At 65.3% G+C, this 14,611-nt stretch overlaps 4 protein-coding genes across 4 annotated transcripts; 1 reads left to right on the forward strand and 3 right to left on the reverse strand.

The window, feature by feature from the left end:
• Window positions 1-964: 964 nt before the first annotated feature.
• Window positions 965-2,953, reverse strand: EMIHUDRAFT_205284 (hypothetical protein; the record flags this gene model as incomplete). Its single annotated transcript, XM_005779639.1, has 3 exons — window positions 965-1,068; window positions 1,343-1,542; window positions 1,830-2,953. The coding sequence occupies 3 exons, from the start codon at window positions 2,951-2,953 to the stop codon at window positions 965-967; spliced, it is 1,428 nt and encodes a 475-aa protein (XP_005779696.1).
• Window positions 2,954-6,177: 3,224 nt separating this feature from the next.
• EMIHUDRAFT_463304 (hypothetical protein) lies at window positions 6,178-6,922 on the reverse strand (the record flags this gene model as incomplete). The annotated part of the gene is made up of 2 exons (XM_005779640.1): window positions 6,178-6,615; window positions 6,744-6,922. Coding segments are annotated over 2 exons (542 nt in total), but the record flags the coding sequence as incomplete, so codon positions are not given.
• Window positions 6,923-7,405: 483 nt separating this feature from the next.
• On the forward strand, window positions 7,406-7,820 carry EMIHUDRAFT_435017 (hypothetical protein; the record flags this gene model as incomplete). The annotated part of the gene is made up of 2 exons (XM_005779641.1): window positions 7,406-7,555; window positions 7,649-7,820. Coding segments are annotated over 2 exons (321 nt in total), but the record flags the coding sequence as incomplete, so codon positions are not given.
• A 480-nt stretch (window positions 7,821-8,300) lies between these two features.
• Window positions 8,301-10,925, reverse strand: EMIHUDRAFT_205290 (hypothetical protein; the record flags this gene model as incomplete). The annotated part of the gene is made up of 10 exons (XM_005779642.1): window positions 8,301-8,555; window positions 8,734-8,788; window positions 8,949-9,073; window positions 9,135-9,341; window positions 9,411-9,509; window positions 9,691-9,770; window positions 9,894-10,004; window positions 10,043-10,135; window positions 10,514-10,571; window positions 10,761-10,925. The coding sequence occupies 10 exons, from the start codon at window positions 10,923-10,925 to the stop codon at window positions 8,301-8,303; spliced, it is 1,248 nt and encodes a 415-aa protein (XP_005779699.1).
• Between the last annotated feature and the right edge of the window lie 3,686 nt (window positions 10,926-14,611).

The following is a 14,611-nucleotide window of genomic DNA, read 5'->3' on the forward strand; positions in this document are numbered from 1 at the left end:
TGGGTTCTACCCGGGGTTTTCGGCATTTTCTGCTTGCTGGCCGCTGAACAACAGTAACAACAGTAACAAACAGTAACAGCATGGGCTGGGGTGAACACTTGAACAACGTCAAGGATTTCAGCCAACACTAGGCGCAACTGTTAGGGCCAAAGTTAATGTTAAACAGCTCTAGCTAGCAGTTTCCTAGCACACCGCGGCGCGCGGCGGGTCGACCGTGGTGCGCAACTCCAACAACACGCGACAACCGACAACGTAAGTACCGTAATATCTCAGCAATGTGCAATCAGGGGCTATGTCGTAACTCTCGTTGTCGTTCGTATCTCTCGTGTCTCGAATCTCGTCACTGCCTCAGCCTCTCCCTGCTGGCCCTGCTCCCCCCTCCCCGCTCGCGCTGCTGGGCGTGGGGGTCTGCCTGTGATTATCTGGCAGCGCCGCGGGGGCAGCGGGGCGTCTCCGTCTGTAGGTCCGCGCGCGTGTGTGTGATCTGCGTGTGTCGGGTGTCTGAGTCTGTGTGTGCCGTGTCGTGTGTGATGCGCGCACAGAACCCAGAAAAAGAGCGCCGCGCCGTATAACAACACACGACTGTGTACAGGGAGAGACAGTAGACAGAGAGCGGAACGTACAGCCCGGCTTCAGAGCGGAAGCACCAAGAGTGAAGAGAGAGAGAGCGCGCGACAGGAGGCGGGAGGCCGTTCGACGTCCCACGCAGAGAAGCGCGTGCTCGCAAAGAGTCGCTTCGGGACCTTCGGCTCTCGCGCGATGCGTTCAGACCGAGGTGGTCCCCCGCGCTCGCGGGTTTGTGGCGCCCGGCTGAGGGAATCCTCTCGACTTGTCCAAGGGGGGGCAGGGGGGGGGGCGAGCGAGGGCCGCGAGAGCGAGAGCGTACAGTGCGGGGGGCGTGAGCCAGAGGCGACACGAGGTCGCTGGAGAGGCACATCGGAGACCTTGCTCTCTCCGAGGCGGCTCAGGCGCACGAGCGGAGCGGGAGCGTGGCCGACAGCCGCTCGAGGGCAGCGGCCGCGAAGACGGCGAGGCGGCGGCCCGTCGCCTCCGAGGCGGCGAGTGCGCCTGGGGGGCGTGGAGCGCGCGGGTGGGCGCGCGGGTGGGCGAGGTGAGGGTGTGGGCCATATCTGCTGCTGATGCTGCACCGCCGTCCGCACTGTCACTGCCCCCCCTCGCTGCAGAGGGGTTGTTTGCAGAAAACGCCGCCCGCGCCGCCCGCGCCGCGGACGCCCCCCGCGCCGAGGTACCAATATGCCATCCTGGGGGGGACCCCCCCCCCCCCCCCCCCTCCTTTCGAGCACACCGGCAGCCCGCTGGGACCCCCCCACCCCGCCCTCACCACCACCCCAGCTCTCCGCCCGCGCACCGTCGCCGTCGCCGTCGATGCCCAGCAGCGCCAGGACGGCCGCCTGAACGCCCTCGGGCTCGGGCGCTGCCGCGGGCTCAGGCGGCGCGTCGGCCAGCCACGGCACCGAGGCCAGCGACTGCAGCGAGGGCAGCGAGGGCAGCGACTCCAGCGAGGCCAGCTTGAGCGAGGTCCTGCGCGAGAGGGAGGGGCCGTCCCGCTGGGGGAGAGTGTCACCGGAGGAGCTGCTCGCGAAGGCGCACACGCAGCACATGCAAGGCGGCACTTCTCCCCCCCCCCCCCCCCTGGCGTGCTGTGGTTGTGCGCGTGCTCGTCGCGCACATGTGCGTTCGTGTGCGCTCGCGTGCAGGGATGTGGCGAGAGGGAGACCAGGCCGCCGGTGGGAGGGAGGAGGGAGCCAACGCAGGCGCGGGCCCGTGCGGGGCGCTGCAAGGGGGGCGCAAGCCTGCCGCCCTCGGACAGGGCAAAGGCGGCGACCACGCCGGTCGCAGCCGCAGCGGCCAGAGCGGCGGCAGCGCCCGAGCGAAGCCGTGGCGCTGGGTGCGGGACGGGGACAGCCGCCGGCGCCGCTGCCGGCTCAGAGTACCGCGGCGGCGGCTCGTAGGGCTCGTACGTGTCCGAGGCGTCCCCCGGAGACGTCTGCGCCGAGGCGGCGTCGGTGCACGAGCTTCGACGAGCCCGCAGACTCGGAGGCGTCGGCGACGGAGTCTCTTCCTCGAGGTCCGGCAGGGAGTCGTCGGTCACAACCTCTCCCTCGGGATCCTCGCCGTCGGAGCCTTGATGCTGCGCCTGCTCCACAGTCTGCGCCTGTTCCACCGGCTGCGCCTGTTCCACCGGCTGCGCCTGTTCCACCGGCTGCGCCTGTTCCACCGGCTGCGCGTGTTCCACCGGCTGCGCCTTCTCCACCGGCTGCGCCTGCTCCTCCGGCTGCGCCTGCTCCTCGGGCGGCTCCGGCGCGAGAGCGGCACCTGCGTCACTGGGGGTCGCGGGCGCTGTGCCGCTGTCAGAGTCTCCGTAGACGATGGTGCCGCTGCTGCTCGCGGCGGAGGAAGCCGGGCTGCGGCCGTCGGGCGAGCCGCCGGCGTCGTCGCCGCGCGGGCTGACGTCGATGTCCGCGAGGAGGTGGCGAGCCACAAAGCGGTCAATGTCGAGCTTCGTCTTTGGCGAGTGGAGCACGCTGTCGGGGCTCACTGCGCGAGCGAGGTCGGCGTCGTCGCGCTCGGGACCGGCGCCTCCACGCAGGGATGTGGCGCGGCGCGCCGCCTCGGCGGCCTTGGCCTGGGAAGCCCGGGCCTTGGCCGCCTTCGCCTCGAGCGCCTCCTCGCGTTGGCAGGCGGCTCGGTCCGCTCGCACAGAGCGTGCTGCCGTCTTCTCCATCGCGGCCGCGTGGATCGTCTGCCGCGTGAGCGCCGCCTTCTCCAGCGTCACTCCGTTCCGCGTGCGCGCCTTGGCGACCACCGAGGCCTTGAGCGCCTCGGCGCGCTCTGCGGCTTGGCCATGCAGGCTCTCGATCTTGGCTCGCAGCGCCTCGCCACGGGCGGCGTGCTCGCGGCTGGCGAGGCGGGCGGCGACCGGAGGGGACATGGGAGATGGGGCGGCGGGCTCGGCAAGCGACATCATTCTGTGTTCGAGCCGAGCGATAGTTGGTGCCTGCCAGTGGAAGGCGGGAGTCCAATTTCTTATCTCTGATCCGAGAGTACAGAAAACCGATCGCCGCGATCCGAACACCGAAGTGGCCACAATACGAAGAAAGAGCGGGGCCCTTGACGCCTCAGTCCGGCCCTCCGAGAGGGGAAGGGAATTGTGGGGTCCCCACGGGCGCCTCTTTCTTCGGCCCGCGATCGGTTTGAGATTACGCGGTTCACCACGGGAGGTGCCTACGCGAAAGGGGATTGTTCCAAAAAGAAACGCGACGATTTTACTTGTAGAAGCGTCCCGAAACGAATTTTCGATTGAATATGCTGCGCTCGCAGTCGTCGCCCGCGCTGACTCCTCCGTGGCTGGGATCCGGCTCAGGGGCGCACGGCCTCGGCCGCTCGCGCAACTTGCACGCGCGGAGCACGAGCAAACTGCTCTCCGTCGTCTCCCACCCCGTGTGTCGCAAACCCAAAATCAGACCCGCAGCGATCGACGCAGGGTGTATACCCTGTGCTCATGCGACGTAGGCGGGCGGCGCACGCAGAGAGCCAAAGTCGACGCTGTCCGCGCCCTCCCAGAAGGGCGGCGCGGGCGTTACGCCCCTGACGGTGAGCCGCTCGGCGAGCACCCGAAAGCTGCCTCACCCAGACAGTCCGCCGAGCAGGCTCAAGAGCAAGAGCCTGATGGCAGAGGCGCGATCACCTCGAGACGCCTTTGTGACGCCGCGTTTCGTCCGTTCCACGCCTCGTGTGCCCCTCGCAGGCGCAGAACGTCTTCACCGTGGCGGACCGTGACACAAATGGGACGCTAGACACTTCCGAGCTCAGCGACATGCGAAGGGCCATCCTGCGGATGGAGCCCGAGCTGCTCAAGCACCCGCTGACGCCTGCGTTTGCTGACAAGGCGTGGCCTCCAGCCCATGCCAGACACCGCGCGCACCATCAGTCGGTCGAGGATGGGCAGCTGTGGGTAGGTCATATTGCACGTGCTCGATACCAACGGCGACGGAATGGTCAGCCGCGAGGAGTGGCTCAGCTTTGTCACAGAGCAGGCGCGATTGCCCGCACCTCCGCCTCATTGCCCCAACACAAACTTTGCCTGGCTGTGAGCAGCGAGCTTAGCTGGGAAGGATTCCCGACCGGACAGGCGGCCGCTACCTCGGAGCGTGCCATGTTGGAGCTAATGCGGCTGCTCGCAAAGAAGATCAACGACAAGCGATGAATCGTAGATGCGTGCGCCTCCTCTCTCGTGTCAGATCACACGCAAGGCCTCGCGCAGCCACCACGTGCCGCAGAAATGCAGCCTTGCGCTATAGGTGGGCACCTGCACCGTCCAAGAGCAAGTCTCTGCCAAGCGCCACAACATTTGTGGAGCCGCCGATCGTCAAGAAGCATGCAGTTAAGGCGCTGCCCTGAATGAAGGATTTTCCGGCGGGCTCTCTCTGGCGAAGGGTGGTTGACTCAACATGTCCTGTGTCCCGATCGACATACAGTACGACATCGAGCTGTCCTAGTGGCCAATGCGGGCTCTAGCGCCAGACCGGATATTCGTCCTCTCTAGTCAGTCGTCGCGCGCGTCGCACGCACTGACGCACAGCCACTAATTTCGATCGAGACCTTTCGTCTCTCACGCGCACTCTCTGACTCTGGGGCGGTATTTTGAGAAAAAGTTCTCCGCGTGTGTGCACCGTGTGCGTTCCTGTGAGATCTAGAGCGCTAGCGAGGCCGAGAGGGCGCCGAGGGCGAGGCGCTGTGACCCCCTGTGTGACGGCGCTGCCCGCGCTGGACCGCTGTGCGAGTGCGCGTGCACTCTCCGCTCTGCGGGAGAGAGTGGTGTGTGGACGAGAAGTGTCTCTCGTCTGGGAGTGGTGTCGCGCACTGTTCTCTCTATCCGATAAATAAATAAATAAAAACAGACACCTCTCTACTGTGAGATGGGTAAAAAGGAACAGGCCCCCGCCCTTGCGATCTTTGTGCAGGGTTCTTTGTGGGTGTGGTCGGCGACTAGCCGGGGTCGTCCTCCCGATGGGGGACTAGCACTAGCCGTCTCTCTATCCGAGCCTGTGTGGTTTGTTTTATATGTCAAACGTTGTACTTCTAGGCACTAGGGCGCTACCAATGGTTGGGTAGTAGGGCTAGAGGGTCGCTCTACACTTAGCCTCTGCAGCGAGCGAGCGCTCAACTTAGCCCCCGCACGGAGCCGGGCTCGGACTTAGACGTGTATGGTCGGGGGCCATGCATGAACTTAGACGACACAAAGGCCAACTCCGGGTAAAACCGGTATAACCTGCCCCAGGAATTGCGACTCGCCGCTTTCCTCCCGCTGTGATTCTGTGTGAGCTCTGTGTCTTGATTTGCCAACAATACACCTACATGCAAAAACCAGGAAAAATACCTCGGGACGCGTCCCCCGACCAACGTATGCCGCGCACGACGCCATTGACATCGCCTTGTCCCAGGGCCAGTGCGCTACTTGCGGCGCGCAACTCCTGCTCAATACGCGCACCGTACCATGTGCTGCCGCTATGCGTGTCTTAAGGCGGCTGCGGCGAAGCGGCGGGCGCGGCATGCCGATGGCGGTGCGGACGATGCGGTTGCGATGTGTTCTGCTTCAAGATCGTGGCGGTGCTTGGCATGCACTTCTGCGATCCCAATCAGCTCATCGCAACGAAGCAGCGCAACAAGCTGGCTGCTGCCAACAAGGCCCTATGCTACCTCACGCGCGGATCGTTCAAAGAGGACCAGCATACACAGGGGTTCTCTGACACGCGTTCGTTTGAGCTTGAGGCTATTTGTGAGAAGTGTTTGGCTTGAAGATTGCGCTCAAGAAGAGCAACGAGAATCGGAAGAGGAGGATGCTGAGGCGGCGATTGCTGAGCATGAGAAGGATCGATCCGGATTAGAAGGCGCCCGCCGCAGGCAAAGAAAATTTGGGGCTAGCGCCGTATATCGTTGATCACGGTGTGGGAGCCTCTTGCTTGGCCCCAGGCCGTGCCACGGCACTTAGCCCGCATAAGAGGCTGCCGCCGATCTTAGACCGCGTAAGCACCCCAGCGTGCCAGGGCACACTTAGACCCGCTAAGCCTCGAGGCTCAGAACTTAGACTACTACCCAACTTCCAGTGCGCTACACACCGCGCGCTAGAGGGCGCCTAGCGGTAGCGCCTAGGCGTGCGGTGTACAATGTAGACACGAAAAAATTAGGGCGAGGCACGCCTCCAACACTGCGGACTGCTCACGCGGGGGCCTAGTGGCCGCAGGAGAACCTCTGGCGCTCCGGAAGAGAGAGGAGAGGAGCACCAGGTATCCAGCCGCATGTAGACCTATCCACTGGTGGGCGAGAGTCAGCACCGAGGGCGCTGGATCTGGCCACTGGAGCCACGGCAACGCTTGGCGGCACGCATCCCGAAGCGACGTGCTTTCGCGCCGGCGGCTGCCCGGCCTCCGCTCTCAGATGGTGCCGGGGCGCTTCATGCGGGAGCCCTTGGTCTTGGGCGGTGGCGGCGCCTTCTTCAAGAGGTTCGCAAGGTTCCACTTCTCCTGCTCGCCCTTGGTGGTGCCCGAGGCGATGGCGGCGTCGGGCGCGCGCGAGCCAACGGTGTAGCCCCACCTGGATCGGGTTGCCAACACGCGTGACGTGTAGCCCCACCTGGATCGCCTGTGCGTGTGAGCGTGACGCCTTCGCCGCTGTGGCTGTCGGGTGTTCCTGTCGGAGTTGGAGCATCTATTCAGCCTCACAGCGGGTTGCCTTTGGCACCGGGCTTCTGCGGGCCGTCGGGTGCCTTGTACGCACCCCAGGTGCCAGTCTTGTACCCGTCCATCACGATGCTGCTCCGCGAGCCGCGGAGCGCAGACGCCGGCGCGGTGAAGGCAGCGGCGAGCGCGAGGCACAGCGCGAGGAGGACGAAGCGGAACATCTGTGCGGTGTGCGGTGCGTCAGAAAGGTGAATGGCAACCTCTGGGAGCACCTGCGATCTGCGAGACGCACATCTCTTGAGAACAACCGAGGCGAGTCAGAGGGAGCAATTTCACACCAGCTGTTTCACAGCCTTGTTATTTTGAGAAGAAAGGCCTGTGGCGCTGTGCGCTGGTCTGTGAGAGGCTGAGGTGCGAGCCCTGGAGGCCCTGGGAATGGGGGAGACTACCCGCGTTCATCACAGATAGATAGGTTGATAAGAAACAAGAAGCTCAGATCGCAGACAGTGAGGGGGGGAGAACTAAGTTGTCGAGAAAAGCTCTCGTCGGAAAAAAGAAAGTTGTCACCCTTGGTTTTCCAAGAGATTTCCCCTTCGCTCGCACCAGAGGTGCACCTCTAACGCCCCACTGGATAGGGCCTCCCGACAACGCACCGACGGTATACCACTGGCGCGCCTCACCACCCTTGGCCATCCCTGTCCCGCAGAAACCATGTTCCGCTTCCTCCTCCTCGCGCTGTGCCTCGCGCTCGCCGCCGCCTTCACCGCGCCGGCGTCTGCGCTTCGCGGCTCGCGGAGCAGCATTGTCATGTCTGGCCCCAACGCTCAGAAGCCTGGCAAGGCCGGCAACCCGCTGTGAGGTTGAATAGATGCTCCGACTCCGACAGGAACACCCGACAGCCGCAGCGGCAAAGGCGTCAAGCTTACGCGCACAACCTTCCGATCCAGGTGGGGCTACACCGTGGGCTCGCGTGCGCCCGACGCCGCCGTCTCCTCGGGCACCACCCAGTCGGAGGAGGCCGAGTGGAAGAAGACCTTCCTCGGCGGTCTGTTTGCCAAGAAGCCGGCGCCACCGCCCAAGACCAAGGGCTCCCGCATGAAGCGCCCCGGCACCATCTAGAGCAGCAACAGGCGCGGTGCATAGCAGATTAGGCACTAGAGATGCCCGCGCGAGCACGCTGCGCGTGCGGCTCTGGCCGGACCGGGGTGCCGGCTCCTCTCGGCAGCTTGAAGGCGGGCGCCCGCCCCGACACCGACCCGCCGCATCTGTGCACGTGTGCTCAGTGCTTGGTGCATTATTATAAAATCGTTTGGTAGATGGTAGCCCGAACACCCCGTTTGATAGATGTTAGCCCAAACACCACAATCGTCCTGAAAAAGCACGGCTCTCGTCGCTCAATGAAAAGCAGATGTCCGCGCGCAGCCCCATATCTCTTATCTGAAATTCCCCGCGCCGTTGCAAACCCCACACAACCCCGCAGCCCGCGCACAACCCCCCGCCGCACCCCCGGTATCTCGCCGACGACGTCCTCACGCGCCATGGGCCAAGCATGGGCCTTCCTCACCTCCGCCCTCGCCAGCCGCGCCTCCGCCCAAGGACCTAGGCCCCACACGGAGGCACCGCAGCCGGCCCGACGCCGTCCAGGGGCGCGGGGTCTGGCGCGATCGCAGTGGCCGCCGCCGCCACCTGCTGCTCCGCCACTTGCTCCTCCGCCACCTGCTGCTGCTGCTGCTCGGCCATTTGGGCCGCGAGCGACGTGGCGGGCGCCTCGCCGACTGCCGCGGCATATGCGGCCGCGGCGCTCTCCGCCGACTGAAACGCGCCGAGCGAGCGCAGCGCGCCGTCGCGCATCACCTTGGCGACAACCGTGAGAGGTGGAGGAGAGATGGGGAGAGGGGGGGGAGAGGGGGGGGGAGAGGGGGAGAGAGGGGGAGAGAGGGGGAGAGAGGGGGAGAGAGGGGGAGAGAGGGGGAGAGAGGGGGGGAGAGGGGGAGAGAGGGGGGGAGAGGGGGGGAGAGATGGAGCGCGTCACCTTGGCGACAAACGTCTTGCCGTGCTTATACACGCCGAGGAAGCCAGACTGGTACCTACGGCAGCCACAAGAAGCGGCGCTCCTCGCGGCCGTCCACGCGAGACGCGCCAGCGGAGCAAGAAGCGCACCGGTCGTCGCGAATCAGCCCGGCCGCCTCGCCATCGCCCTGGTCGCCGCCGCCGCCGCCCGCCGCCGCCGAGGCTTGCGAGGGCGACGGCGGGGGCAGCGCTTCGGCGGGGAGGAGGCCGTGGCCCACGAGGCGGCGCAGGATGAGGCGGTGGTACTGCGGCTCAACCTCGAAGCCGATGCAGTGGCGGCCGAGTCGCGCGGCGGCGACCACCTGGGGAGATATGGGGGAGATATGGGGGAGATATGCGGAGATATGCGGAGGAGGCGAGCACCTCGGAGCCGGAGCCGCCGAAGGGGACGAGGACGCAACCGCCGGCGTCGGAGTGCACCTTGACGATCCTCTCGCAGATCTGGAGCGGCTTCATCGACGGGTGGGCGCCGTACCGCCTCTCCTTTGAGCGCGAGTTCTCGCGCGGGATGTCCCACCAGTTCTTGGGCGGCCGGCCGCGCGCGAGCGACTCGGGCGTCACGCGGCCGACCTGTTCACAGCAGTAGGTGTGAAGAGACGCTGTTCACACCCTCCCTGCCGGGGCAGACACGCGGCCGACCCCCTTGGCGAGCGCCTCGTCGAACTCCTCGGGCGTGTAATGCTCGACCGCCTCGTGCGGGTTGAAGGTGTGCTGCCCGCCCGGCTTGGTGAACCACTCCTGCGTGTCCGGAGGGCCTGTGTGCTCGAGGGGAGACGGGGGACGGAGCGGAGACGGGGACCTGTGTTCCGCATCTCGAGGCGAGTTGCCAGTCGATCCAGCCGACGGCCCATCTCTCCCCATATCTCCCCCATATCTCGGCTATATCTCGGCTATATCTCGCCAAGTGCTCCATCCGGACCGAGTACGCCAGCATGCCCTTGAGGCGCGAGTCGCCGCCCTGCTTGTACACCCACGAGATGTGCTGCACGAAGGCGAGGCCTATTCACAGCAGCTGGAGTACGGCAGCTGTGAACAGAGGAGAGACGTGCTGCACGAAGGCGAGGCCGAGCTCGTCGGCGGCGAGGAGCTTGAGCCTGCAGAGCCACAGCTTGGCGGGCGAACCGTACAGGAACAGCGCGCCGCCGGGCCGCAGCACGCGCACGCACTCCCTGAGCCAGAGGCGCGACCAGCGCATGTAGTCGTCGAGCTGGTCCCACCCCTCGCCCTGCACGCCTATCAACCAGAAATACGGGCTGGGAAAAAGAAGTCACCGAGCTGGTCCCACCCCTCGCCCTGCACGCCGATGTTGTACGGTGGGTCCGCAATCACCAAGTCGACCGAGCCGCTCGCCAGCGCCGCCATCCCTGCGACGCAGTCACCCAGCGAGACGCGCGGCGCGACCGGCGGCGGCGGCGGTGCGCCCGCCGCCGCCGCCGCCGCCGCAGCAGCTGCCGCCGCCGCCGCCGCGCCTCCCTCGCTCTTCCTCTTGTTGTTGCGAGCAAAGCGGCAACCGCTTCCGCCGCCGAGCTCCTGGCGCTCGCGGCTCCACCCGCCGCCGCCGGCGGCGGCGGCAGCGCCGCCGCCCCCGCCGCCAGCAGCGCCGCCGCCCCCGCCGAGGCTGCTGTTGAGCGGGCAGTCGCGGTGGGTCGGCCGCTTGTGCGTCGTCGAGCCGCAGCGGCAGCGGCCCTGCTGCGCAACGCGCAGGAGCGGAGCCTCGTCGGCGACGGCGGTCGCGATCTTACTGCGCGCCGCCACCGCCGCAGCGCGGCCAGATCCGCGGCCGCCAGCGTCGCCCGCGGCCTCGGCCGCGTCAACATGCGGAGCCTCGCTCAGACAAGGTGCACCGTTGGCGGGAAAGCCGGCAGCACAGGGAGCGGAGAGGGCGGCCGGAGGTGGCGGCGGGAAGGGCGGCGGCGGGAAGGGCGGCGGCGGCGCCATGGCGCCATCTGCCAGGCTTAGCGCCTGGGCAAAGGCCATGGGCGTGCCAACGAGGCCAGGCGCAAAGGCCGGGATGGGCACCGCCGTCGCGATCGCTCCAATAGTCGTCGGAAGCGCCACGCCTGGCGTGGAGTAGCCGTTTGCGACGTCAAGGTCGCGTCGCGGCAGCTTCGCGTAGGGCTCGAGGAGCAGGTGCTCGGTGTGGAAGGGCTCCATCTGTGCCAGAGAAGCTACGGGCAACGGCCCTGCTCTCACACCCTTTTCGCGGGCCTTCCCTTTGAAAAGAATTCGGTCGCGATCACCCCTCACCCCCCCCGGCCCCCGTTCTCTCTAGCTCCCTCTCTAGCTCTTAGCATGAGCTGCGCCCTGTGTCCGACCTCTTTTGCGCAGCAACACCTTAAACTTTTAGGCCCTCCAAATCTAGCTCCAAATTCGTTCGGGTCGGAGCGTATAGGGAATAGGCTATAGCGGAGTGGGCCCCGAGTTTGAAAAAAGGGCTTGCGTCCTAGCCTCCAACAACGCCTCCCCGGCGCAGAGGGGCCCCCGGAGGGATGCTCAACTGCTCCACCGCCTTTGCTATTGAAAAGAATATTTTTTGTGGTTCCGCGCGCTCTCTGGTTCAGCGCGCTCTCTGGCCGTCCGGCCTCAATCTGCAACAACAATCTCTCTCTCTCAATCTGCCCAAAACCGGCGGCACGATGTCACTAGGTGTGAAGCTGTTATGGGGGGTGTTGTCTCGGCGCAAGGGCGGGCGGGGGCGGAGTGGGCACGACCGCGTCGAGACCGAGTCGGCAGGAAGGAGCCGATCGAGCGGCTGGGTCATGACGGCGGGTGCGGGGGGAATGAAGGAGCTTAGCCGGCTGCAAGGGCGGCGCTGGTCGTGAGCTAGGGGGCGGTACAAGCTAGATCGATCCGGGAAGAGAGGCACGGGGCAGATGGCAAGACGATCGCAGCTCAAAGGGTCTCGGGTTTGAAGAAGGGAAGAACTAGCTCGTTGAACATGAAGCGGCGGCAGCGCGCGTGGTATTTCGCGTCGCTCGAGGTTTTGATGACACACACACGCGCTCGAGCGTAAAACATATACAAAATGGTCCACACTAAAAATCGATGCACATGGAGGATCATGTAAGGGTCATTAAGGCTAGGGTCATGAGGCCGCATGAGACACCATGCTACATCTGGCACATGGGAAATGGCCAGATCGAAAACCTACATGTACAGGCTAGCCTACACATACCGACACGTCGATACTCCTAGACTCGATGTACCATAGTCGAACATACGACACCTCGGCAAAGGCACAGAGACAGGCAGACATACCTCTGTCATCTGCGCTCTTCTCTGTTTGCCACAGGCAGGCACATCGGAACTCCCTTATGGCAACCCATCGGCGCCATCGTCTTCCTCACACGGAGCGCAGACTGCTGCGTCACTCACCCGCAGGCAATCGATTTTCATGTGCCCCAGTTCGCCGCACTCGTTACACCTGATCTTTGGACACTGTCGCCGCAAGTGTGTGAGCTGCCCACACTCGAAGCAGCGCTTGCCGTATGGCCGGCAGTATTGCTGCTCCCATTCGGCGCGCGTGAAGGAGACCAGCCAGCTGTCCGCTTTTTCTAACCACCCAAGACAGCTTGGAGACCTCCCGGTAACGCTACATTTCGTAACGAAGGTCGCTATTGGCCACCTGCCTCCTTCATCTACAAATGTCGTCGGCACGGACGGAGCGGCGCCAAGCATTGAACGCTGTGCGTGCTGCCGGCGGCACTCCCAGGCCCCGAGCCAGAGCCCCGACCGTCTCTGGCGTTCCATGCGACTGGGACTACCTGCGAGGCGTGTGGGTTCGGCCGGATGGCGACGACTACGATGCGAGAGTGGCAAAGGCAGAGAGGGCGGAGGAGCTGCGGTGGCGGGCGATGCAGAGTGACGGTCGCCGTACACATAGCCCTCGCACGACTTCCACGCCGTCGGCTCGAAGAGCACGGCCTCGGTAAACCGAGCAGGCTCATTGAGCGTGGCGCCCGCATTGCTGGCTCTCATTGAGCAGCAGTTCAGATGCGGGCGCATCCCGTCACAGCATTCGCCCAGACCCGGTACGCACATGCTCAGCCCGTCCCTCGCTCACTGGCAGGCGACCCACACCTCGCGTGGGCACACGAAAATGGCCTCGTGGGTCGAGAGCGTATCAATCGGTCAGATGAGGCTGGAGACTTCACCGGGCTGACTCGGCCGACTCGGAATCTCTTCCAGACCGCGAGGGCGTACCGTGAATGGGCTCGTGAGCTGTCTGAGACGGATGCCACATGGGAGGCCTTTCAGAGGATGCGGCTGGCGAGGCGGCTCGCTCGCCACCGTGCGTTGCACGCTGGGCAGCGCGACCACCACGTCGAGGGCGCAGGCCGGCTGCTGCCGTGCGAGACGACGGCGTTGGATTCGTCGCGCGTGCAGCCAGCCATGCGTGAAAGCCTGCCATTGCTGGATCGGATGCCGGCCCTCGCACGCCGCACGCCGCTGACACCGACGCTCGCGGTCTTTGAGACGTTTACAATGGAGAAGGAGCCGCGCCAGTACCGCGACTCCTCCTCAGGCCAGATGAGGACGCGTGAGTATAACGTGCGCTCGTGGGCAGCCGCTCCCACCACCGTCGGTGCGGCTCGCGTCCCACGATGCCCGTCGGAGGCTGAGGGTGTGCAGTACCGCCGGCTGTGCCTGCAGAACGCCACGTGCTTCAACAACCTAGAGGCCGCGCATCCGATCAACTTTTTCGAGCAGCGCGATGTGTGCATGAACTGCGGCGCGGAACGCTTCACCGTCACGAACCCGTCGATTTGCTGCCAGAATGGCAGCCTAGTGCTCGACCGGCAGCTGCCCAACGAGCTGCTCTCGCTCATCAGCGAGGCGCCAGGGTTTTCGAAGCAATCGCGCGCAGGGAACGACCTCTTTCGTTTCGCGCAGATGGCGCTGCCAAAAGGCGCGCCCATTGCACGCCGCCGCCGTGCGCACCCCGACGCGCGAGACTCATCCCCCGCGTCCACCAACCCGCAGGCACGCATCGCTTCCCCGACTCTTATCAGCACCTCAAGGTTACGGGCATGCCGTTCGCCATCATCAGCAACATCAACGAGCGTAGCTCCACTCGCTCGTTTCTCGACGACCCGAATGAGCGCCTGGACGACTGCATGCGCTACTCCGCTGCTCTGCGACCCAGCCCCGCTGCGCTTGCCACGATTGACGCCGTGATGCGCAGGGAGAACGCACTCGTGCCACGGCTCATCAACTGGGCGGAGGAGAGCACCAGCAACGCGCGGCTGGTGCTCAAGTGGCCGGGCGCCACCAGCTCGGTGCGAGCTTTCACCGTCGAGCCGGCGACGAGCGTGCGTCAGCCGCGCACCATCTTCTTCACGCGGCGCGACGAGGACGAGCCGTGCTACGTGGATTCGTTCGACCCGATGTACGCGGCGCTCATGTGGCCGCTCGTCTGCCCAGACGGCGCTCCGCCGCGGCTAAAGGGGCTCGTCGATTCGGCGGGAACAGTACTGCGGCCAGCCGGTGCGCTCCTCGACAAAGAGGCGAAGAATCTCAGACAGGCGACTCTCGCGCTGATGCTACAGCCGGAGCGCACTTCCGACGGCGCCTTCCTCCTTGTGCCCTGCCAGTCCCCGTACGGCCCTTCTACGGACAAGCATACGTGGCCATCTCGCGCGTGCACACCGCCGACGAGCTCGCTCTCTTTGTCGACGACAATTCCTCTCTCTTGCAGCCTGACAGCACGCGTGTGGGGGTGCTTGCGTGCGTCACTTACCCTGAGCTCCTGCGCGACCCAGCGGCCACTCGCGCGGAGCAGCGACGCGACCGCGACTGCACTGGCCGCTCGGTCACGGGACCATCTTCATCTATCACGC

Source organism: Emiliania huxleyi (genome assembly GCF_000372725.1).
Source record: "Emiliania huxleyi CCMP1516 unplaced genomic scaffold EMIHUscaffold_23, whole genome shotgun sequence".
NCBI classification, from domain to species: domain Eukaryota; phylum Haptophyta; order Isochrysidales; family Noelaerhabdaceae; genus Emiliania; species Emiliania huxleyi.